This window comes from Fistularia commersonii, chromosome 27, assembly GCF_037954325.1.
Source record: "Fistularia commersonii isolate RoL2024-O1a breed Wild chromosome 27, RoL_Fcom_v1.0, whole genome shotgun sequence".
NCBI lineage: Eukaryota > Metazoa > Chordata > Actinopteri > Syngnathiformes > Fistulariidae > Fistularia > Fistularia commersonii.
Window position 1 is genome coordinate 10,677,008 of NC_141310.1, and position 24,983 is coordinate 10,701,990.

Consider the following 24,983-nt stretch of genomic DNA (forward strand, 5'->3'; position numbering starts at 1 on the left):
TTTACTTATTTTCCCTCCAAGGCGCACCCAGTAACCTCACCAGTCAATATTCACCTAAAAGGCGCACCCTGCATTAGCGGGCTAGCCGTTGCTAGCTGCCACGCTAGCAACTTAGAATCATGTTGTGACAACAATTATGTGCAGCCATGTTGGATATGCATGTTTGTATCCTCATGTATGTATGTGTATGTGTGTGTGTGTGTGTGTGTGTGTGTGTGTGTGTGTGTGTGTGTGTGTGTGTGTGTGTGTGTGTGTTATCCTAGCATCATCCCTCAAGGCTCCATCCCGGTGTCACAGCATATTGCCCATTGCGCATCCCTTCCCGCCCCCAATGGTGTCACCACGATATGCTTGTCCGTACAAGTCCACAGTTGCGCGGGTCTATATTTGGCCGCCGTCCGGGGCCCGTGTCAACCGCTGTCAAGCGCTGTAACTGCCCGCGGGCTGCAGGCGCCCCCCCCCCCCATGTGCCGGTCAGCGCCGATCACATGTTGGACCTGTCCAACACGGCCTAGTTAGATGGGCAGGTCCATTATAGAGAAAAAAATAATAGCAAACAAGACAGCACATGGGAAAAAAAGGCATCATAAGGATGAGCTGCACAAAAAATGGCCCTTGTTCCTATTTATGGCTGCAAAAAATACATTTTGTCTTCATAACCTCTTTCAGTTTCAAGGTTTATGTGATGGAATAATTTTACGGCTGAAATCGGTGGAAAAAATTGATGTTATACAGAGCATTTTTAACCTTTTTAATTGTGTTTGCTTCTTTTGTGTACAGTATATTACCTAAATGTTGTTTCAAAACCGTGCAAAAATGTAAATCAATAAGTCATGTAGTAGAGCAGGCATATAAAAGGAGAATAAAATGCGCAGGTTTAAAAAAGAAAAATGATTGAAGATGTTTGAAATAAAAAAAGAATTCTGAAGAAATTAAAAAAAATAGTTTGTTAAACGAATATTCTATTTGATATCCAATTACTATTAAAAAAACCAACAATAACATGCGTTCCTTTCTTGATAACAAGTGTGCATTTTGTGCGTAAAACATGACCTATTTTTAAAAAAAGGACTACAGGCACAAAAGTTGCAAGCTGCGATAACGTAAACATTTCTCTATTGTGCCGTGTACGAAATGTTCCTGAACTTTGGGCCGTTTGTTTGGTATTTGGCCCTCAAAGTGCCTCTAAGGATGACTCTCAAGGCCCGCTTATAGAATACATTGTTGTTGTGTTTGTTTTCTGAAAAAAAAAGAAAAAAGTGCCGCATTGCTATTTTTTCGTTCCCAGAGTGTAGAGAGAGAGAGAGAGAGAGAGAGAGAGAGAGAGAGCGTCAAAGAACCAGCAGGGCTTTCTTCTTCTTCTCCTTTTTTTTTTTATAATTCACAGCACCCTTAAAAGGTGTTTTCATGTTAGCGTGGCAAAGTTTCTCTTTCCGCCGCGCCGAGAAATTTATCTTCAAAAAGGCTGTTTATTGATTCCCTACCGTTAACCTTTCACGGGTTGTTTCACAGCAACGCCACTCAGCGTTCCTCAATGGTCGGCGGGGCGGGGGGGGGTGGCGGCCGCCGCGTCGGCCGAACACAACCGGCCGGTGAGTTTCTAAAGGCGCGGAGTTGATAAAGGAGGGGGCGGGCGGAGAAAGGGATCGCCGAGGGTCAGGGATGAGCAGGGTGCAGTAACGGGCGAGGGGCGGCCGGAGCCAGAAGCCAGGAAAGGACCCCCCCCCCCCCCCCGTGCTCGCCCTCCCTTCGGAGGAGCTGATGTAATGGCATTAATCTCAAAGTGCCATCTGACACCTCGGTGCAGCGCCGTCATTGAAAAGTGCTAATTCTGCTGAACTGCGCGGGGAATTGAGGCGTCTCCCGGGGCGGCGCCCCGGAGTAATTAAACACGCCCCGGCGCCGCGCACACACTCATCCCCCGCGCCAAGCTAGCCACACGTGTGTTTTAAACTCCAGACGTATCCTAGCAGGCGCTAATTTGGCATTTCCCATCTCTTTCTGTTTCCCTCTCCCTGCAGATGAACCGACCCATCCAGGTGAAGCCAGCAGACAGCGAAGGACGGGGAGGTAATTAACCTTCTCCTGCTCTACATCCTGCATCCTTTTTAATTTTTATATATATATATATATATATATATATATATAGGCATGGAAACTTCAAACTTCTCTGGAGCGGCGCGCTAGCTTTAGTATTCCACTCTCACCTCAAACATGTCTGGCGTTAGCGGAGTCGCCCCCGTAATATAGGTCACTTGCTTCCATTGACTTCCCATCTGTGCCGGCAGAGGGGCGGCGTGAGGTTCGCAGTCGGCGCGAGGGGGTTCGGAGAAAGGAAAGAGGGGGGGGGGGCGTTGAATAAAGGGAGATGAAAATGAAAGAACAGAAGGGGGAGGGTGGAGGAGGCGGGCGGAGGACCCCCCGTGTCTCAATATCAACAGCGTGGCGGGCGAGAATGACAACCGGAATGGGCGGTCGACGGGGGAGGACGGCCAATCCGGGCAAAGCGGGTCAGGCCGAGGGGGGCACCGACGGGGGGAGGCGGATTGCATTTACGAGAAATCTACATCCGGTCTCCTGGAGGTCCGACGATTTAAACGTAATCCGGCCCAGATAGTGTGCAATTCGGGGCTCAACGGGTGAATGACGGCATTAATGCAAACAAGGTCGTCACTCATTCATTCAGTCGCCCCAGCTGTCATTGGGCGAAAGACGAGGCTCACCTGAAACCGAAATATAAGGAGACATTGGGGGGAAACGACGGTGGAAACATGGAGGTGTTTAGTATTATAATATAGAAATGCCAACCACCTTGAACATCCGGGATCACCCGCATATAGCCGTCTTAACCACGCCCCCCTAGCCTTACACTGTTCATTAACAGGTCATGCAGAAGGCATACAAGTATTGATCCTCGTATTCACACCTGGATAATTCAAGGCCTCCAATGAACCTCCTGCATATTTTTGAACTGTGGTAGGAAGCTGGGGAACCCCACACAGACCTGGGGCAAACTTGTACCCCCCCCCCCCCCCCCCTTGGGGATTGAACGGGGACAGGAGGTTCAATTTCGGGCAGAAGCGCCAAGCTAACCGCTCGACCACCTCACGACTCGATATTCCGCTTTTTTTTTTTTTTTCTCTTTTTAAAAAAAAAAAATGCCTACTCACTTGTCCCCCTCGCGGCTCCAGACGGGCCGACATCGTGATTGACCGGATCGTTCTGAAACCCATTTGTGACTAACATCACCGGGGTTAATGCAGATTAAGCGGGTTAAGGATTTACACGGGTTCCTATTGCCTCTAATTGATCCGGTCTGCATCCGCCCCCCCCCCCCCCCCCCCCCCCCTTCCGTCCCCCGCGGACGCGTTTCAGGGCGGTGATTTAGACGAGCCGGGTCAGATCGGACCTGAGACGCGACGCTGATTTATATGGTCAAGTGTGAATAAGATTGGCCGTTTCTATCTCCTCACACACACGCACACACATGGATCTTATTTTGTTCACGCCAGCGCTTTAATTAATGGACATCTAAAAACGGGCAAAGTCTGACCGACAAGGCCTGGGCGAGAGCCAATCGGCATTCTCGCCGAGATAAATTAGATCTCCGGGCTTAAGAGGGGAGGATGGATGGGACCCAATATCAATTACTACCCTTCTTTTTTTCCGGCTGAAAGAGAAGGGAGATGAACCGACAGTGTGAATGAAATACAGAGGGCTCTTAGGCTGGCACGGCCCCCGCTAGCCTGTCAGATGAACTTTGTATATGGGAGGACAGGATAGGACGCAGCGCGGAATGAAATAAGACCCAGCAGACAGGCCCCAACAGAGATATTGAACATTAATGGCGACAGGAAGTCAGCAGACAGGACAGGGAAGTAAACCACAGTCACGGCTGACAATGAAATGAGATTTACTACGAAGCCCTGTGGTTAAAGGAAAATAGACAGCCCGGCAATGGCCGACCGGGGGGTTGGGGAGTTGTTTCATCCCTGGAAGGCTTAAGACCGGGCAGGTATACACCCGTCCCGGCGGGGGCTTCCGGATTGTCAAACCAAAAAGGCCGAACAGGGATTTTTTTTTTTTTTCCCGGCACCACCGGAATGGAGACGCATTTATCACCGCCGAGACATCAGCAATTATCTGTCATGGTGGGTCGGGAGGGGGGGGGGGGGGTGCGATGCGATAGGGTTCTCGATTCCGTGCCGGCGCAGGCATTAGGGCCCATTATTTCATATGGGGTCTCTGGTGGCCGCCGTCTTTTGTGCAGACCGTCGGCCCCCGACACCGCCCCCGCGAGACAGTCGGTCTCGAGGGATACGATGGTGGAAGTTAGGGGGGCCGGTTACGCAGTCTTACCCCCCGGCTGCCATTACAGATCAAAGAGCGGCTTCTCTGGCTGACAATTACCACGACTCGCGTCCGGTTTTATTTCTATCGCGCAATTTTAAATCTCTTGTGGACGAGTTAGCCCCGCCTCTTCCGACACCCCTCGCTTTACGTCGGTGTTTTATAAAACCAAACCACGATTGTCGGGACTCAACCAAGGCATGGGATCTCTTGCTCCATTGATGTTGCAGCAAAGGACGCCTTCGGTACCTCTGCGTGGGATCCGGGGACTCCAAAAGGGACACGAACAAGGAAAAGTGGATTCCCATTACTGTTTCTCCTATGGCCTCTTTGAGAGACGGCCCCATTGGTAGACAGAGGTGCAAGGCCCAAATCACCAAATCAATGCAATGGGCTCACATTTTTTTTCCAACAGCCATGTCTGACGGTCAAGTTTTGTCGTATTTCTTGCTCCATTGACATTGCAGTGAAGGGCGCCTTGGGTAGCTCTGCGTGAGATCCAGGGACTCCAAAAGGGACACAAACAAGGAAAAGTGGACTTTGGTTACTGTTTCTCCTTCGGTTGCGTTGAAAGAAGGCCCCTTTGATAGACAGGGGTGCTCGGCCAAAATCACCAAATCAATGCAATTGGCTCACATTTTTTTCCAACAGTGCTGTTTGAGAGTCAAGTTCTCTTGCTCCATTGATGTTGCAGCAAAAGGCGCCTTCGGTACCTCCGCGTGCGATCCGAGGAATCCAAAAGAGACACGAATGAGGAAAAGTGGACTTCTGTTGCTGTTATACTTTTGGTCTTGCTGGAAAGATGGCCCCAATGATAGAAACGGGGGCAAAGCCCAAATCACAAAATCAATATAATGGCACGTATTTTTTTTTTCCGGCAGCAATGTCTGACAGTCAGCGCGTTCTGTCGGATCTCTTGTTCCATTGGCATTATAGTGACAGGTGCTCTCCGTGCCTCTGCATGAACTCCAGGGAATCCAAAAGAGCCTCGAACAAGGAAAAGCGGACTTCTGTTGCTGTTTGTCCTTTCGGTCTCTCGGAAAAATGTCTCTGTTGATAGAAAGAGGTGCGAGGCCCACGGAGGGATACGAGAATGAGATATCAAAGAACAGAAATGCCAGGATGGGAGAGTTAGCCGAGGACAGTCGGTGGTTCGGCTGCGCCGGCCTCGGACGGTAAATCGCCCCGAAGCTTCCCCTATCCCTATCCCCCCGTCGCCCGGCCCTGGGAATCTTTACTGGCTGACCTTGTCTGGGAAGAAAAGATCGGGAGGAGATTATCTGTGATTGGAGACGGCCGCTATCTAAACACAATCTCGGCGCCGGGTCCCACCTGATGAGAAGAGAGGCGACGAGTCGGTCAGCCACACCCTCCCCCCACCTTCCTATAACTACGATAAGATGTTTTCAACACTCCCGAGACGGACGGCAACCTCAACATCGGCTTATTCCACACAGTCAGCTTTCCGGGGCCTTTTTATCGGTCCTGTTTTCTTTGTTTTCATTGGACGCGCAAACAGCGGCGGGAGCCCCTAAGGGGCCCCGCATGAGCCTTTCTAATAATTCGCATATGCCTTTTGAAGGGGCGCTTTGTGAGTCGGCGGCGTTCGTCCTCTCCGACCCGCTGCTCTGCAGACAGCTGACCCCGGCGGCGCGGCGGGGGGAGATTGACAGCACCTTAAAGACGCCGCGCGCGGCGCACTGTCACGCTCAACCCCGGCAGGTAGGGATAAGTGAAAGCTGCTGGATGGCTGCGGTCCGGACGGCCACGGGGGGGAGGGGGGCCGTCTGGAGGCCCCTCACGCCCACAGGGGAGCGGGCTCCACTTTACATGCAAATGAAGCTGAAAGATCCCTCCGTGCTCCCGGACACAGTCGAGCAAAAACTCGAGAAAAAAAAGCAGAGAGGAACTTCGGCAGAGGACGAGACTTTCCCGTCGCAAGGCGTCGATTCGACTCAACCCGGCAAAAAGGTCCCGAAGCGGTCGATTCCGGCAGGGCGGCCTCGCTGGGTGGAGTTTCCATGTTCTTCCCGTGTCTGCGTGAGGTTCCTGCGGCAGCGCAAAAACATGCAGGAGGGTCATCGGAGAACGGAAAATACCCAGACGCGTAAATTAGCGGGCGAATGGTTGTGCTTTCCTATATGATGTCCCAAAGAGAGGGGGAACAGTTGTTTTTACATCACATGTGAATGTTGGTAGGTCGTGCGTGTCTCGAGATGACATTATATGGTCGGACGTTTGTTTATGTGGCCATGTTATTGATCGGCGACTGGGCCAGGGGGAACCTGGCCTCTTGCTCAATGGCGGCTTGGATAGGCTTTGGTGCAGGAGAAGCGATCGAATCGAAGAATTGGTGAATGATCGTACCACCCCCTATCCGGGTCCTGGGTTCATAAAACGAGATCCTGTGGGAGCAGACCGTCGTCATGGCGACTTGACCTGTAGAATCTGCGGTTCTTTTCATGACCTGAAAAAGTCAAAACCGTGTCTCTCCGTAATACATGGTAATAAAATAGGATAAGATAAACTTTATTGATCCCCATAGGGGAAATTCTTTTATCGCCGCAGTGTAACAGTTACAGCATCATTGAAATGAATATAAATATAAACAGAGAGACGATTAGAAGAAAATTGAGCGCTATAAAAAGCCAGTAAACAAACTGGTTTGGAAAAACATTTAAAAATACGACTACGTAGACGTTTTTTAGTTCGGTTTGGATTGGCGCGGCTATTTGTGGTAACACAACAGCTACGGATGAAGTAGCTTTGTCTACCCGGCTGTGCCAGGCAGTTGTTGACTTCTCTCGATGGCAACACGCGACACAAAACACCCATGGCTTCCCGGCCTCCCGCAGCCGACACACTGCTAAGAAGGCCGAGGGCGCGCTCGGGCGGCGGGGGTCGCTCGACAGAACGGGCCGACTGTCAGACATCGCTGTGGGAAAACAAAAATTGTGAGTCCACTGCATTGATTTGGTGTCTGAGTTACTCTTTTTTTTTTTTACCGCTCAGTCAATTTCCCACTCATTCACACCCTTTCAACGTCAACTTCCTCCTAAACAGGAAGTATAAAAAGTAACCTTTCAAAACACTTTGCTTTATTTGGAAGTTTCTTAGTTTGGTGACAAAGGCAAAAGCAGGAAACTCCTCACCCGTGCTTCTTCCACACAAGTAGCTAGTGGCTAAATGACTAAAACTTCTTATTAACTTTGCGGATTAAAATAAAAATCCAATACTCGGCGCGGTGTCTTTCTCCCCCTCGCTTGAAGTTGATTAGATTTGTCTTGAGTCAGTTGTTTTTCATTAAACCAGATGCTAAATATGAGAAAAAAAACACAGCTGCGGGGAATAGATTGGAATTTGGTTTTCGCTAAAACGGGACGCGACGCGGACAATGGGAAAAGAATTCCAGGCCGATATCGCAGTAGCAGTTTTCTACAATTTTTTACGGACCCGCCCACATGTGTGACCCCGTCTGGCAGACTCTTTTTTTTTTTTTTTTCCTAATGAGCCCATAAGACGCACAACTTCTTTGTTGTGCTGCCTGGGACATTACACTGCGTCTGAAACGCGCCCGGCGGCCTGGCAGACGTCTTTTATCGCCCGATGCAGCTGTCCGCGCTTTTTCTCAACACTTACCGCCACCCAACCCTCCCCGACTATCGCCAGCAGGCAATAAGCGATAGAATCATAAAAAAAAAAAAAGAAAAACAAGAGAAATATTTACCAGGACGCAGGAGCTGGAGAGTTAAGAGAATATCCCCATTATTGGCAAACAAAGGCAGAAAGTTTTTTTTTTTTTTTTTTTTTTTTTCGCCTGCAGAATTAAAAGATGATAATAAAGGGGAAAACCAAAAGATGCAGAAAGAGAGCTATCGAGAGACAAAAAGGGGTTGAAGAGCGGGAAACAGGAAGCTCAATCTATATGCATGCACTGCCGCGTGCAACACAAGGAGCACTTCATTCCGGTGAGAGAAGCATCAATCTTGACAGCATATGGCGCCCGTGCAAAATCCATTAATTTTTAATATACCGGGGGCCGAAATGAAAAGGGTTCTGAGACGAGCCGTTGTCAGATGTCACTAGTATTTTGATAACTTTTTTTTTTTGTTGTTGTTATTTGCATTCATAAAAGGAAAAAAAAAAAAAAAAAAACATCGGCCATCCCCACGTCACCTGAGTTTGGACGCGGGAAGCGATTTTCCGCTCAATTGCTCCCAACCTTCAGACAGGCACAGAGAGACGAAAAAAAAAAAAATCTAAAAGAAGCGGGGATGGATGAATATGAGTGTTCGAGGCCTGATTTAGTCGAGTCAACTGTGATTTTATTCATACGGTGCCAAATCGCAACATGGGTCCGACATGACGCCCTGCGTGTAGAGCAGGTCTGGACCATACTCTTCAAAATGATTGATAAACGCCCACAATTCTCACGTGAAGAAGCACTTGGCGGCGGCGGCGGCGAGGAAAACCTGCCCAGAAATTTTGGACGGATCCAGACTCGATGCAGGCGGCCTTCTGCCTCGACCGGCGGGGGTAGAAAGAGACATTAGCAATAAAGCTAATGTGTTTCTGGATCCGCTAACAAAGCAAGTAGCGTCCCAGGGGTTCGACATCTGTTGCTACGCAGATGACATCCTGTTCTATATCTCCTCCGAATCCAATTCCGCTGCTCCACCTCCCCCTCTGACTACCTCACAGATATCAAATCAAGGCTGTCCTCAAATTTTTCACACTAGACAGCAACAAAAGCGAAGTTCTTGTTGTCATCTGTGGTCCTAACGGTCCCATATTTGTCCCCCAGTCCACGCATCATCAATATACAAGTCCCTCCAGAAACTCCTCTGAAGCATGGAGAAGCTTAAAATAATAATAACAAAAAAAAAAAAAGGCCTAATCTGGATTCCAACCGCTGTAAATCTTTTGGATGTTTGGTCCGGAAATGCGCCCAAAAATAAAATAAATGTATTACTATTGTGAATCCATGGCTCTGGAGGACACAGCGATCTGAAAAAAAAAAAAAAAAAGAAACACACTCACATGCCATTATGTCTAAAAGTGTCGATGACGAGGTTCTCAAATGTTCTCCAGCGATATCCAGCCGGCGCCTCTCAGTGAAAGTTAAGCACAACCGGGTCAAAGAGTCGCCCCGGAGAGTTCTGTCACACTTCCACCCCCCCGGTCGGCTCCGGAGGAAGGTCCCCACCCCTCTTAATGCAAAAACACGACCGCACTTGACTGTACCCAACCCCCTCCCCCCCCAACCTCTTCACTCATAATGGATCGCTCTTCGGATTCATCTCCTCGTGTGGAGGGCGCGTGACAAGATATTTATTCGTATTCATAAAATGGCAATTTAAAGCTCGCGAGTGGCCATAGGAGATGAGTAGGAACTTGCGGAATCCAATAAGAGTCGCTTTGGAGACGGACATGTACGGGTGGGGGGGTAAAGTGGCCTAATTAATAGCAATCCATACTCTGGCCTGGGCACGCAGTGGGCCGACTCGGATGCTCTCAGGTCAGGCAATGAAAAGATAGCGGCCCCAAATTCATTTTCTCGCCGCGGTCCTCTCCCAGAGGAGGGCTCCGGAGTACACTCACACTTCCCTTTAATGCCGTCGCCGGGGCGTAATTTATTTTCGCGTTTGCCAGCACATTTGGAAAGTTCATTACCTCGCTCATGGCTTGTTAATTAGCCTTGTAAAGCCACCGTCAGATGTCCCCGGGCCGGGGGCCGAGATGAGACTTTTGTCCCGATCCCCTCCCCCACCGCCGCCGCCCGTAAAACATCTCTCCGGCTCGTTCAAGGTACAAGCGGCGCGTCGGGATTTGAAGCGCCGCAATCACGACAAAGTCACCGAAACGGGTCTCCGTCCGGGGAAGCTGCTCCGCTATAAGCAATCGTGTCTAGCCCCTGCAGCTAAAGCTAGCTCGCTAGCTAGTTGACGGCTGGAGCGGTCGTCTCTATGGCGATCTTCTCCGGTTCTTTTGTCCCGATCCCCTCCCCCACCGCCGCCGCCCCGTAAAACATCTCTCCGGCTCGTTCAAGGTACAAGCGGCGCGTTTGGTTTTGAAGCGCCGCAATCACGACAAAGTCACCGAAACGGGTCTCCGTCCAGGGAAGCTACTCCGCTATTAGCCATCGTGTCTAGCGGCTGCAGCTTAAGCTAGCTAGCTAGCTAGTTGACGGCTGGAGCGGTCGTCTCCATGGCGATCTTCTCCGGTTCGCAGCGTCCCGCCTTCCACGTGAGCGTCGACGGGGGTGCCGCGGTAAAGAGCACCAGGGTTTCGCTTTGCGTGAAAAATCAAGCTCGGCTATGCTAACCCGACCAGACGTCTTATTGATTATGCCGGTCGTCGTCTCGACTGAGCTTTATGGGACGGGATCATCCGAAATCGCACGCCCCCTCTCTGCAAAAAAAAAAAAAAAAGGGAGCCGCGGTGCTTTTATTTTTAGAACAGCTGCATCTAATGGGGCCTGGCAGGTACAGGAGGCGTCACATCTGTCGAGGCCCAGGTGACGCCCCCACCTTCCGCCACCCACCCCCACTCCTCACCCGCTCCGTACCAGTCAAGTGACTCGCGCTGAAGATCAACAGTGTCATTTCCAATAAACTCCACTTCCTCTTCCTGCCACTTCCCATCAATTCGTGTGGCGGCGGCGGCGGCTTCTTGCTAGTTGCCATTCCATTCCACAACACGGCTGGATGCGGGGGGGGGAGGGGCGCATAATGCAAAAGATGGAACGAAGATGAATGCTCCGTCTCGTTCCGGAGCTCCGGGAAGATTAATTAGAGAGAAATCAGCTTTTTCGACGGATTTCGGTATTAGAGTACCTTCCCATGGCACGCCAGAGTTCCGTGAGCTCGATTGCATCGAGATGTAAATGTACGGCGGCAGAGCAACGGCTTGGAAACTGTAGAATGAAGTGAATCAACTCAGAAAAAATGTGTTTCCGATGGTCTGACAGCCCCCCGACTGCAGCCGGTTAATTCACCCCACTTTTGTCACGTAATAAACTGAAAAAGATTTTAAAATAACGCAAAAAAAGAAAGATAATTAATAAAAAAAAATAAATTAAATTAAATTAAAATGAAAATATAAAAATGAAAATGATTAAAAAATAAAAATTTGAAAAAAGAAGAAATGTAAAAATCATCGTTATGTGATCCGAATATCATGTAAGGCACCAAAAAATAAATGTATATTTATAAATATATGCATTGTGCGCAGAAAGTCATCGCCATTATTATATATCATATACTTATAGTACATTGGTTCAGTACTGAAAATGTGTACAGACCATTTTGGTATTTTATTTGACTCCTACCGGATACAACGATGTTAATCTTCCCGGGTCAATAGCCTGTAACAACTTATAATAACCTGTAAAAATGTATTATAACATGTAATAAGGTGTAATAATACGATTTTTGGTCCCGAATTGACTCCAGACGATCCAACGGCACGTCGACCCGAGTAAAACATCCAAGCTCTCCGCCTGCCTTTGTTTCAAAACCCGGGACGACATCTCCGGTATCAAAGATCTGAGCGGTAAACACGAGCGCGTTTGCGTTCGGGGCGGCGCGGCGCGCAACCTCAAATCAGAGACAATAAAAGCAGCGACGTAAAAAGCTGGCAGGGTGGGGGGGGGGGGGTGGGGGGGAGGGGTTGAGGGCTCATCAGAACGGTGCCATCAGCTGTAGCATTTGTCTGTTGTCTCCTATCCTTCCTCCCACCCTCCCTCCTTCCCTTCCTCCCTCCCCCTCTTCCCATCCAGAAGACAGGAAGCTGTTTGTTGGGATGCTCGGCAAGCAGCAGAGCGAGGACGACGTCCGGCGGCTGTTCGAGACCTTCGGGCAGATCGAGGAGTGCACCGTCCTGCGAGGGCCTGATGGGGCCAGTAAGGGTCAGAGCCCGCACGACTCCCCCCCCCCCCCCCCCCCGACCCCCGACCCCGTCTCATCCGTCCATCCCCTCTATCGGATGCGTCTCCTTTTCGCGACTCCCCTCCCCCCCATACGGCGAACGCCAACCCCCTCGCGCGCCTTCGCTCGCGGTTCTCTCCTACCTCATTGTCACCGCAGCTCCTTCCTCTCACCCCCTTCCCTCGCTTTTTTTTTTTTTTTTCTTTTTCTCACCGCTCGACTTTCATTTTTAGCTCTCCTCGCCCGAGCCTGCAACTCCGACTCCCCGCCCCCACGCGACACGTTATCCAGAAAAAGCGAAAGGGATGTGTTTGTTTCTCGCATTCCTATCACAGGGAGGTGCTACATGCTATGTAGCATCCGTGTTGCTAGTTTAGCCGCTACTCAGCTCTTGCGTTCTCAAATTAAAGGCGGGCTGAGGAATGTGTGATTGCGATAACCCCCGATGATATTGCCTTATCCCCGCGCAAACGGTGATTTATCCTCCTATATGAGGAGTGTGTGTGTGTGTGTGTCGGGCGCCGATATTGCGTGTGCTTTGTGATTAAATCAAAGAGAAAGACCGTCCGTAGCCCGGAACCGCCGGCCTATCTGTGTCTACATCTGTCCCGCTCGCTGTTAATCCCGGGTCTATTGCTTTGTGTCGCCCCGGCGGCTCGCCACCTTTCCTCCCCCCCCGGCTTGTTTCCTCTTCCACCCTCCTCCTCCTCCTCCCTCGCCGGCTTCCCCTCCCGTCCGCCCGGACGCCTCCAGCTGACTGACGGCACATAAAACGAAATAAGGCCGGCGCCGCCGTGTTAGACAGGAGCTAGTTTTCTCTCTCATTCGCACCTCCTCGCCCTCCCGCGCCTCCATCTCGCCGCTCAGATTCCAGAAGTTGGCGGTATTGCTATTTGTCTCCATTATCAGCCGGCTTCGACGCCGCCCACCCCCCTTCCTGGCAGTAGCCACCACCAGACAAAGGTCTACACGTGGAGGTGTTTGGTCCTATCGCACGGCGAGCGGCGGTCCCGCGCAATTATTTCAGGATGTTATGGCAAATTATTTTGCCTGGCGCCTGTCTCGGGATGAGGCTCCTGTAATTTGAACGAGACAGACCTTGAAATTGACGGTGCTATCTGTTCCATGATGGAGGCTTAGCGTCCAACCCCCCCTCCCGCCGCCGCCACCGCCACCACCACCACCACCACCGCCGCCGCCGTCGCCGCCGCTGCTGCTACCACCCCCGTCGATGTAAATTTATGCCACTCGGAGGCTTTTCAGCGCCCCTCTTCACCCGATGAAAAGGCCGAGAAGTTAACATCCATCTCTCTGCGAGCGCCGCTCCTCAAAGTACTTTCCAAAGTGCAACACTTGCTTCCAGAATTGAATGGAACCCCCCCCCTCCCCACGCCCCCACCCTGAATTGTCAGGAATAATAGAGAGATGGCTTTTAGGTCTATAATTAAGTTGTGTTATAAATGTCACCCATCCAGCGGGATGGAATTCATGCATACATATTATTACCCCGGGAATTCAAAAGCCGGTGCAGATCCTCTCGCTTGAAAGCAATACAACCCCCCCCCCCCTTTCTTTTTTTTTCCCTTTTTCACCCAACTCATTCTGAGCCATCAAATTCAAAAACTCAAATGTGCACTATAATTTATGAGACTCTGGCAGTCTCCATCTCTTTTGAGATGTTGCACTCTGTTCCGCCCCCCCACTTCCCACCACCGTCCCCGCCCCCGCCCACCATCAGGAAAAGCTTGGCCGGAACAGAGATTTTTTTTTTTTAGGGGGGCACACACACACACAACCACACACTCGGGGGACATATCATGTCGAGCTGCTTTCGAAAAAGAAAAGTTTGAAAATTTGTCCAGCTCCAATTTGGGTTCCAGGAACAAGCCTCCTTTCAGTGGAACTTTTGAGTTTTGTGGTAAGGGACCCCGATAGGGACTGATGTGATATGCACCTTTGGGGCCAAAAGAAAAAAAACAAACCTTCTGGAATAAGAGGAAGACAAAATGAATAACGTGGGGAGCCAAATGCATTGTGGGGATAATCACCATGGACTGTCAAATGGGTCGCAGTTAGCTAAACCTGCTTTTGGCCAACTCCTCACTTTTTGGGGGATTTTTTTTCCTCCACAAACCCCGGAAACCCCTTTGTGGCATCGCAGGCCAGAAGAGCTCGGACAGCTTTGAGAGTCCACTTTGTTGCAAGGACACAGGCGAATTGGTACCCCGAACATTGCCCCCATCACTAAAATGATGGGGGCGCTATTCAACCTAGATTTTGCACGGCAACTCATTCATTGACAAAACACATTATCTCAACTTGGGCCAAATCCCAACGCCGACACCAGCAGGTGCAACCTACCACATGGAAATCTAGCCCACGGGTACTGTTTGACCCGATGAAGACAGACAGAAAAGCTTTATTTGCCACCAAAGGGCAATTGGGAGGCACATGGGGTAGCAGCATCACGGAATAACTATCTGAGATGAGAGGTAACACATCGTCAGGTGAAGAAATCAAGTCTGGTTGAGATTTAACAATGATTCATTACGACACGGGTGAGTCGACAGTCTCTATAGACGACCCGAACGCGATAGTTTTCAAAAATGGTATCTGGTTATGGGTGTGGCTTTCATGAGTTCCACCAAGCACCTACGAGTTCACGTGGAACTGTAAAAAGACCCTGGTTACCTGTTCTTATGCTGTTCGGATGCACGAAACATACCGTCTAGATCCTTTAAAGATTCAAGGAGCAGCAAAATACTTCCTACAGCACGAAAGGTGCTTTTGACGCAATCTTTATTCCCCCTGTAGTTCTGAGCGTCCGTCTCGGTATCGGACGAAGGACCCGCGCAGGTTAAAAAAACAAGGGAGGGCTCAAGAGAGCAAACTTTTCTCCACCGCAAAGGTTAGATATGTTTGTTCCTACAGGGAACCAGAGTGGCAAACAGCAGCCTGACACATCTCAGTTAGACGAACGGAGACCTTTTCTGGAGTCGGAGTAAAAAGGGGTGCAGGAGGAGACGAGCGACGGAATCAAAGTCGTCCTTGGCCAATCTTTTCACCTCTGAATCCATACGGCACGGAAACCGCTCCGCCTTTGCCGCTCGCTGGATTCCCACACCGGGGTCGGCCTGTTGCTGCGGAGTGGGGTTGGGGATGGGAAAGTGGATTCTGCTTTCTCGATTGCGCGGACGTCCCATGTCCCTCCATCCGGCCGCTTTGATTTTTGTGGGGGGAAATATTCACCTGCATTCCTGGCAACCTCTCCTTGCATGAGAAAATAAATACAATAAAATCCCCGGTTATAGTTCAACGCTTTATTTAAAAAGGGTGGAAGTAACCCGGGGGAGTTCTTCAGAATCCGAGACTCCGGGCGTCAGACGAACCTCTGGGGCAACTTCGGCTCGGTTCCTTGTTGTTGTGAACACAGACGGCGGCCTCCCTTCCAAACACGCCCGCTTTGAAAGCGCCATCATTCAATATCCCATTATTCCCCGCTGCTCCTTCATGACCGATGTCGATATCCAGAGTCCTCGCGCCGCTGCCATTTCTTCCCCGCGACGCTCCAAAGTTGTAACATTGAAGGCCTGTTTGTTTTAGCCAGCGGGGTTCGGGTTGGGGGGCAGGGGGGGGTCTACCGATCCTGTCGCCGGTGTGTCTTGAAAAAATGTTGCGTTCCATTTCTGTCGTCTTTCGCCGAACCGATTCTGATCTTTCAAAAAGTCCCAGATTTTAGCCAAACTCCAGAGGGAACCTCTTAGCTTTGTATCCCCGCAGGCGATAAGGGGCCATGAAAAACAAATCACCACAAAGAAGAAAAAGGAGGAGGAAAAGGTGCCACGGCATTCCTGTTCTGCATGCCAGATTAATAACCACGGAGTGTGAGATGGGTCGAAGTGTTGCGCCGAACCCTGCTTTCATCTAACTGCGTACTTATCTTGGGTAGGATGTTGATGTTCCCCTACAAGCCTCGGAAACCCGTCCGTGGTCTATCAGGACGGCTCGGAGCTCTTCGTTGGTCCATTTCTAATTGGTCCATTTCCGTTTTGTTGTGAGAAAAAAGCTGACCAGTGATTACGATATTTTTTAGAAATAGCCCATCATAGGCTTCAAGAAGTATTTCGTAATGGGTGTGGCTTATGAGTTCTATCAATCACAAAGCACCGATGGAACCGTAAACATGCCCTCCCACAGAGTTACAGCTGAAATGGCTCTTGGAACTGAGTTCTTGGTTCCTGTGCTGTCCGGGGCGCGAAGACCAGACCCGTTCCTTAAAAGGTTGCAGGGAGCTGCAAAAAGTTTCTACAGTGCAAAAGCGGCTACCAATGCTAAATTTCTGATGCTAACATGTCTCAAACGCTTGATTTACTGTTTATTAACGGAAGCTTCTTTGAGCTTGTTGGTGGTCGTGGCCTCCAGGAGCCACTCGGCTCCGTGATGTCCCGCTCTTAGGTAGCTGCCGCGTTAAGTCAGAAGACACTTAATTAACAAAATTACAGCTTAATCCCGCCGCTTTTCATTAACCGAGTGCCGCCGAGGCCTCAGGAGCAGTGAGGCTTCTGCCGAGCTCCTTCTTTAGCACTGGGACAGTAGCCTTTCTGGCTATGGGATGGTAGATTTACCGCCCGACCCATATGGATTTCCTGGAGCGGGTTGGGTTCTCAACATCGAGGCACGTCGGAGAGATTTGTCACGGCAGCCAAAGAGCTTCTGAGTCCCGCCGATTGTCTCCTCCGTGATTGTCTCTGCATAAACGCAGCGGATGGGGGAGGGAGGGGTGGGAGTGCCGACCAATCCCGACACTGAAATCTCTGTCGTCGCCCCGCCGGCGGGGATTTGACAAACAAGGAATGTAATTGCGAAAAACACCGGACCCAAATCTCCCAATGTGGCGAGCACTCAATCTTGATTTTTTTTTTTTTTTCCTTCGCTACTCCTCAGGCGCCGCCGTCCCTCCAAATGAGGACATTTGGTTGAGCTAATTGGAAGGTAAACAGGGAGCCGCTGGAAATGGAGGCTGCCGACGATTCTGGCAAATGCACTTAGGCTAGTTTTGCACGCCGGTGGGTTTGACGTCGAAACCGAAGCCGAGGATGGGATGTCTGTCGGAGGAGGCGGAGATTTCTCCGCTCTTAATTAGTCGGGGAATTTAACTCTTTCAGTGCCAGGGATGGGGTTTCCTGCAGGCCGAGCTCTTCTATGCCGGCTGGCACGTGTTAAAAGATTCATCTAGAAATAGGTCAAACGAACGTCAAGGGTTCAGCCAATTACGAGCAGAGAGACAAGAACGGGACCGTCACAGCTGAGAACCACTGACCCTCGCCGACACCTCAACCCCCACCCTGGTATTCAATCGAAATATATTTCACATGCCTCCGTTGAACCAAATGGAAACGGAAACTTTACGGTTTGATTTTGAATATTGACCGAAATGGACACCACTGCATGTACTAGAACCTTTTTGGGAACGTGTCTCGGTACCTTCTGACAACATGGGAACCATGTAGCTCGTACTCCGCGGCAGGGTCTTTGCTAAGTTTCCAATGGAACTCGTGATGTAGGCGCTTGGTGATTGGTAGAACTCATAAGCTACTTATTACTAGATGCTCCTAGTGGACCACTGTGACCACTTGTCACACTAGTTTTCTTGCGACACAATGGACAGAATTGTGATACACACAGACAGGGAAGTACAAGCTCTTCTGGCTTGCTGTGCTTCAGAGGGGTATCCAGGGCTCATAGAGGAACATCAATATTTTGGCAAAAACAAGTAATGAAGTTTGCTAACGGTGTTTTTTTTTTTTACACGGCCAAGCAGTGCAGTGAGAAAATTAAAAGCAGTCGATGTCCGAGTTGTCTTCCTCCTCGTCTTCCTGGTTTCTTTTTTCGGTATGGTGCTTAAGGCACTCGTCACACAGGCCTGCACGGCTTCCCCTACAACCTGTGAAAATTGAAAACATGGTTCCCCTGGAGGAGGCTAGTTCCTGGAACCAAATTGGACCCGGACAAAACTTTCCCTTCCGAAACTGTCTCTTGTCGTCCACTTGAATCTTTCTGCTCATAATTTGAAACGCTAATGCCTCGAGGCTCTCCCGCCCGCTCCCAGCCAGCTCTCAAAGTTGACCGTTCCGTTCCGAGCGCTAACCGCACACCGACAGATATAAGACGATTCCAACGCCGCCTCTTCTGTCCGAAGTCACTCGCGAGGGGAACCATCCAGCCGGGATAGGCAGGTTACGATGCGCCGCCATCGTCGCTGTAATCTCTTTTACGAGCGGCTGCACACAGATCACGACGTGTAAATATTAAACAGATTAACAACCACAAACAAGTGTGGATGGTGAAAACGCTCCGGAGCGAAGGGGGTGGAATTGGAGCGGACGCCACAATTAGTTGTTTTGCGCGCATTTATTCATGACTATGATAACACGGGAACAATGTACAAAGTAGTGTTTTGTCCCAAATTCAAGGTCGTCTTCCTCATGTTGCACCTCTTCCCTCCTTTTTTTTTTTTTTCTCTCTTTTCTATTCAGGCTGCGCTTTCGTCAAATTCTCCAGCCACGCAGAAGCACAGGCCGCCATCAACAGCTTGCACGGGGGACAGACGATGCCGGTGAGTAACACAATCCCAAACATGTAATTAAAAGGAAAACATGATCTTTTTTTGAAATGTATTCATTTTTTTTTTTTTTTTTTTTTGGTTTAAGGATAACATTGTTTATAAGCAAATGCACCCCTGCAGGGGGTCACAGCACGGTGGTAAGAATATAAATGATTCATCTTTTTATTCAGAATCTGCATTTGTAACTGTTTCGTAAAGGTTTAATCACATAAAAAGATGTTAAAAACAAGGACAGTAATGTCCAGCCATCCTGTGGCGGCCCTGGAGGTCAACGGTCTAAAGGGATTACAGCGCCTTGAGAGTGAATGTTTGCATGTCTCTATATGACCTGTGAATGAAAAAGTAAATATTTATATATCCATATGTGATGAGAAAGTGAATGGTTTAATGTATCCATTTGAAATTTGAATAATTGACTGAATGATTGTATTCCTCTATAATGAGTGTGGGAATGCTCGTATGTCTGCCAATGCCAATGAGAGAGTGAATTGTGGTATGTAGCAATATGAATTGTCAATAAGTGACCGAATGGTTGTGTATCTGTTTATGTTCTGTGTGTGAGAGAGTGAATGCTTATGTATCTCAATATGGGGCTGCGGATTGAGCGGCCACCAGTCAAGGATGAATGAATGAATGAATGAATGAATGAATGAATGTATGAAAAGTATTGAAATCCTGACTGCACAGCCTGGCTAGGTACATCTAACATGACATGACTTAACACAATGTGATACTATATGCAGTATTTAGAGTTTGAATCACCTGTACTAGACACATGTACACAGTGCACTAGCACATATATGCAAAGTGTATAAGCACATGTATGTAAATTGTATGAACACATATACAAAGCGTACTTCTATATGTATATAGTTGTACTACCATACTACTATACTATACTATACTATACTATACTATATGCTCAGTGGCGAAGCATATTGATTCAAAATGTATTAGCGTATTTAAACACAATGTACGAGCACATTTGTATATATATGCAAGTATACTTTGTATACTCGCATATGTACTAGCAACATGTACTAGCACATATATACACTCTATACTAGCACATATATACACACTGTCTTAGTACATAAATACAGAGTTTACTCGTAGTGTACTAGCGCATTTAAACACACTGTACGAGCACATATATACAAAGTATACTAGCATATATATACAAAGTATACTAATACACTTATACAAAGTTTACTTGTACATATAAGCAACATGTATTAGCATATATACACTCTATACTAGCACATATATACAAAGTGAATAGGCACATATATGTTAAATGGATGAACCAATATATAGAAAGTGTACTGGTACATGTATGCACATTGTAGAAACATATATACACAAAGCGTATTAGCACATAAATACAGAGTTTACTCGTACATATATGCAGCATGTACTAGCACATATATACAAAGTGCAGTAATACATATACACAAAGTGCACTAGAACAAATCAACACTGTTTGTTCTACATAGATATCCAGGCATGGGCAGGTTGTCTAAATATTGTCATGGCAGCATCTTAATCTGCACAAACAGTCCAAACCCTCGTATACATTTTTCACCGCGTTATCTATCGCACGCACACACAAAAAAAAAAGAAAGATTCCCCCTCAGTCAGCATTTGCCACCTTCCAGCGTTCCCCGGCCCGCATCCTCTGTATCTCCGTCTTTTCTCCCGATATCCATTTCCTTTCCGAACGATTCAAAGGACCATTCCAGCAGACCGATAGCGTTTCCATTTGCGGCCTTATAAAGATATGATGACTGTGCACCGTGCATGAATCCTCGTACGTGTCCCCGGGAGACACGGCTCCGCGTATTTCAACGTGATGTATACGAGTTGGGGTCGTACAAAGATGGAAATAGTGGCATAAAAAGCGATGCTGGCGCGGCGCATGCATATAATATGTTGATCTTGTATGCATGAGATTTCTTCCCGTTTTCTGGACGTGGCCGAGGCTGCGGGATTGTTCGCGTCACTCATTTGAAATACATATGTAAAAAAAAAAAAAAAAAAAGGCAGTGGGGTAGCTCTATTCCAATTAATAATAACAAAGCTATCTTAGGTTCTGCAACCAAGGTGCCGCACGCTGCTGAGATCGAAGGAGAAGCGGTTCTAAATTAGTTCCGAGTTGGTCGTAAGTCAGTTATTACCAAATGCAAATGAACCAGGAGTTACTCCCGGAATCCCAGCGACGCTCTCTGCTTCGGGTTGTTTCCCACTTGAATCCAATAATACTCAAACGGTTCTTTGATGGAAGGCTCTCCATAAATATATTCATTCATTCACCCATCATCTATACCGCTTATTCAGTAATAAGGGGGAAGAAGAGTGGTTTACCCAGGACAGGGCGCCAGGCAGTCATATAACATATATCGAAACATACATCCAATGAGAGTGCCTTTTGTGGAAAAAAAAAAAAAAAGAGGGACTCACACAACCATTTCCTTTAAAAATGTTTTAAACATATTTGTTAAACATATTCTCATTCACATGTTTTCTCAGGACAGTCACTCATTCATGTCACATACAGACATACAACCATCCATTCTCATATAGACATAAATATTCATTAATTCAAATATTTATTCAAATATTCAGAGATATAAATATTCACTCACTCCTTCACGTCATATACTTGAGAAATAACATTCACCCTCTCATTCACATGTCAAGTCAAGACGTACGATCATTCACTGTCTCATTCACTCACATTGTATGGAGATAATTAAACATTCACTCATTCATCCATGTCATATAGAGACACACAACAATTCACTCCACCAGCCACATTTCTGGTCAATTTCTGATCTCCTGTGAACCTTCACAAAAACCAAAAACATGCACATACGTCGCCCAGTTAGGGATGGGAGCTGGATCAAAAATATGGAGTAAACAAAGGTTTGAAAAAATCCGCACAGCAAGAGGGCTCCAAAAGTGAAGAGAATTTATTTTAGCATGATGTTTCGAGCTACATTCGGCTCTTTCTTTAGATGATTACAAAATATTTTTAACAAGCATGTAATTTTTGCGCCATTTTTAAAGAAAATGGTCATGTGGCTCCCTCTTTTTTCCACAAAAGACACTCTTATTAGATATATATTTTCATTTTAACATTACCTTCAACACGTCAAAAAAAAGGGGCACCTTTTGTAATTAAAAAAAAAAAGGGGCATCACATGATCATTTCCTTTTCCACAATTACATATTTGCTGAACTTATTTGGTAAGCATCTGAAGAGGAGCGGATTGCTGCTCGAAGTTTCATGCTGAAATAAATTCTCTTTACTTTTGGAGCCCTCTCGGTGTGCAGAATTTGTCAAACCTTTATTTACTCCAGTAAATCTTCTCCATGATTTTGGACAGCGGGAGGAAACCATAGAAGCAGGAGGACATCAACGCAATAAAACAACGCGATAAAAAGACGGAGACTCCGAAGCGTAAGGGCCTCCTGTCGGACTCGAACCAGGGACTTTTTTGCTGTGAGGCGGCAGCGCCACCCTGCTGCCTTACATATATTTCTAATCACGATCATGCGCGTTGGTTTTAGCATTCTCATATCCGCGTCGAGTCTGTCCTCGTTCTGGAAATTGAAAGCGCGTTTTCCATCTGGATTTTTCATCGCCGCGGTTACTCCACCAATCGCTTCCACTTATAAACTGTTGGGTTTTTACGCAACTTTGATTACAGCACGAAACTTTGAGACACCAGTGGTACAACACGGGCGGGGGGAGGGGAGGGGGGGCTGGAGAAAATTGGAGAATAAGGCAGTGTAAATGGGGATGGTGTGCAAATGGGCACACCGGACAGGAACGAATCGGAGAGCGGATGAACGCTTGTCTGATTACTGAGGGATACAAATGCTATTTTTCCTTTGCGGGGAGAAATAGTCATTTGTCAGGAGTTAATAGATTCGACAGCTCTTTCTAACCTGCTCCCGGAATTGGAAATTAGTGTGAAATTAGCAGCTTTACATCGGAGGACGGTGTTTTTCCATCAGCGGCGGTGGCCGATTAGCATTCGGAGGGAACCGGCGTTAACTTTGGGAACTTTTTTTCTTTTTTCCAATACAGGCAGTTCAGGTTATTTACGAGGGAGGTGGTAACTCTGACGATGCTCGAGACGGGGGGAGAAATCCATCCTCCCTTGGCGTGACAACCGATCCGAGGGAGGAAAGACATTTGAATAATACGTCACCTTTTTACAGTCACTGGGAAGAAGCGCACGAGGAGGCGGGCGCGGAGCTAATGCGGGACGACAGCGGCTGCATCCACGAGTAGAACCCGAGTCACGAAGGAACGGTCGCCACGGTGACGTCATAAAGAAATTGAATAAGTCACGTCCGATGTGATCGTATCACGACACTTTCTGCTTTCGATCACCCGAGTCGTGCAAACTGCAACAAGACGCACTTTCAAAGATGTAGAATTGCTAAAGAAGTATTTTTTAGGCGTGGCTCTTCTGTTAATAACATAACATTGATGAAATTTGAGTGTTGGACCGGTGGCGCAGAGGCTAAGCTAGTGCTATTCATTCCTCTGCACATCCAGCACTCTGGATACCGTAGCCTACCCTAGTTGTGATCAGAAGCCCAAACATAAAGACGTTCACCCTCTTATTAGCACGTCCGTGCAATTTAAGGCACGTCGTGAAGACCAGCAGAACGTGCAAACTCCAAACACAGTTGTCGAATCAAAACAGTGAGCTTCTTGCTGCGAGGCCAAAGCGCTATCCATGCTAACCAAGCTAGCATTAGTATTTATAGTAGAGAAATTCATGATTGCTAATATGTATGGATCAACAGCTTTACTTTCTGTGGCACCTTGAATGCCACACTATTAAAAAATAAAAAAAAGGGATTATTAACCCAGTTCTCACATCAGTGATGGAGATGGATACTGATGGAGAAACACTCTTAAGGACGGATTAAGAGAGCGATCCATTAAGTGTTTATGAAAAACCCATTAAAGCGGGCCAGAGCGTCCGACATGACACTGACGGCTAAATATCCCGTAAATATGGAGTGGAACACGTAAAGGGGCTTATGATGCGTGTCGCAAAGCTCCTCCAGCAACACGGGAGAAACCATTTGGAAAGGCGGGGGGGGGTAGGGGGGGTCATCACGGCCCAATTTGAAACAGCGAGAGTGGGACCCCCTGGCGGGGAGATGCGCTTCTTTCTTTAAGCTACTGGAAAACACTTATGGAAGGATGTGTTACTGCGGCTGGCGGGAAGGTCAACATTTACAAAATAAAACTCGATCAGTTTAGGACCAACGGTGTTTTTATGTACTTATTTTTCTTCTTCTGTCTGACTGCTTTCTTGTAAACATATTGGTTTTATTGAGCCAAAGTGTTTGGGAACGTGTACACTCCATCAGTGTTCCACTGGCATTCAGCTTTATTTGATCTACCCTTCAGAGTGTGGCCTCTACCTACACGATATTCATTCATTCGTTCATTCATTCATTCATCGTCTGTACCATTTATCTTGGAGTCGGTATCACGGGGAAGTCGACCCTTATACAGGCACATTCGATCATTCACCCTCTCATTTGCATGATATAGAGAGACAAAACCATTCACCCTGTCATTTACAAATCAAAAAGAGATATACAACCGTTCACTCATTCACACACATCAGAGAGACATAAAACTATTCACCTGTCAGACAGAGATATGATAGATATGAAATCATTAATTCTATTAATTCTATTAATTCAGATATTGCATTTACAATTCACTCTCTCATTCCTACATCAAATAGAGACATTAAATCATTCACACGTACATTCACATGTCATATGGAGACACAACCATTCACTGACACACACACATCATTACGTGACTTACGACCATTCATTCATGCACGTACGTCATCAGACATTCAACCATTCACTCATTCACACATGTCTGAGAGAAATAACCATTAACACGTCAAAGAGACATAAAATGTTCACCCCCCTTCACACTTCATATGAGCATTAAATCATTCACCCTCTCATTCGAATGTCATATAGTGACAAAACCACTCACTCATTCATTCATTCATTCATTC

General features: G+C 47.8%; 1 protein-coding gene across 7 annotated transcripts in view; it reads left to right on the forward strand.

The window, feature by feature from the left end:
• The window catches only part of celf6 (CUGBP Elav-like family member 6), a 169,147-nt gene that overhangs the window by 115,888 nt on the left and 28,276 nt on the right, over positions 1 to 24,983 (forward strand). For 5 of the 7 annotated variants that reach the window (XM_086175007.1, XM_086175006.1, XM_086175005.1 and 2 more), the window contains exons 3-5: positions 2,022 to 2,070; positions 12,131 to 12,259; positions 18,815 to 18,894. In XM_086175007.1, coding sequence (XP_086031133.1) covers positions 2,022 to 2,070; positions 12,131 to 12,259; positions 18,815 to 18,894 — 258 coding nt within the window. The remainder of the gene's footprint in view (positions 1 to 2,021; positions 2,071 to 12,130; positions 12,260 to 18,814; positions 18,895 to 24,983) is intronic. The other 2 variants (XM_086175008.1, XM_086175011.1) reach the window with 2 other exon arrangements.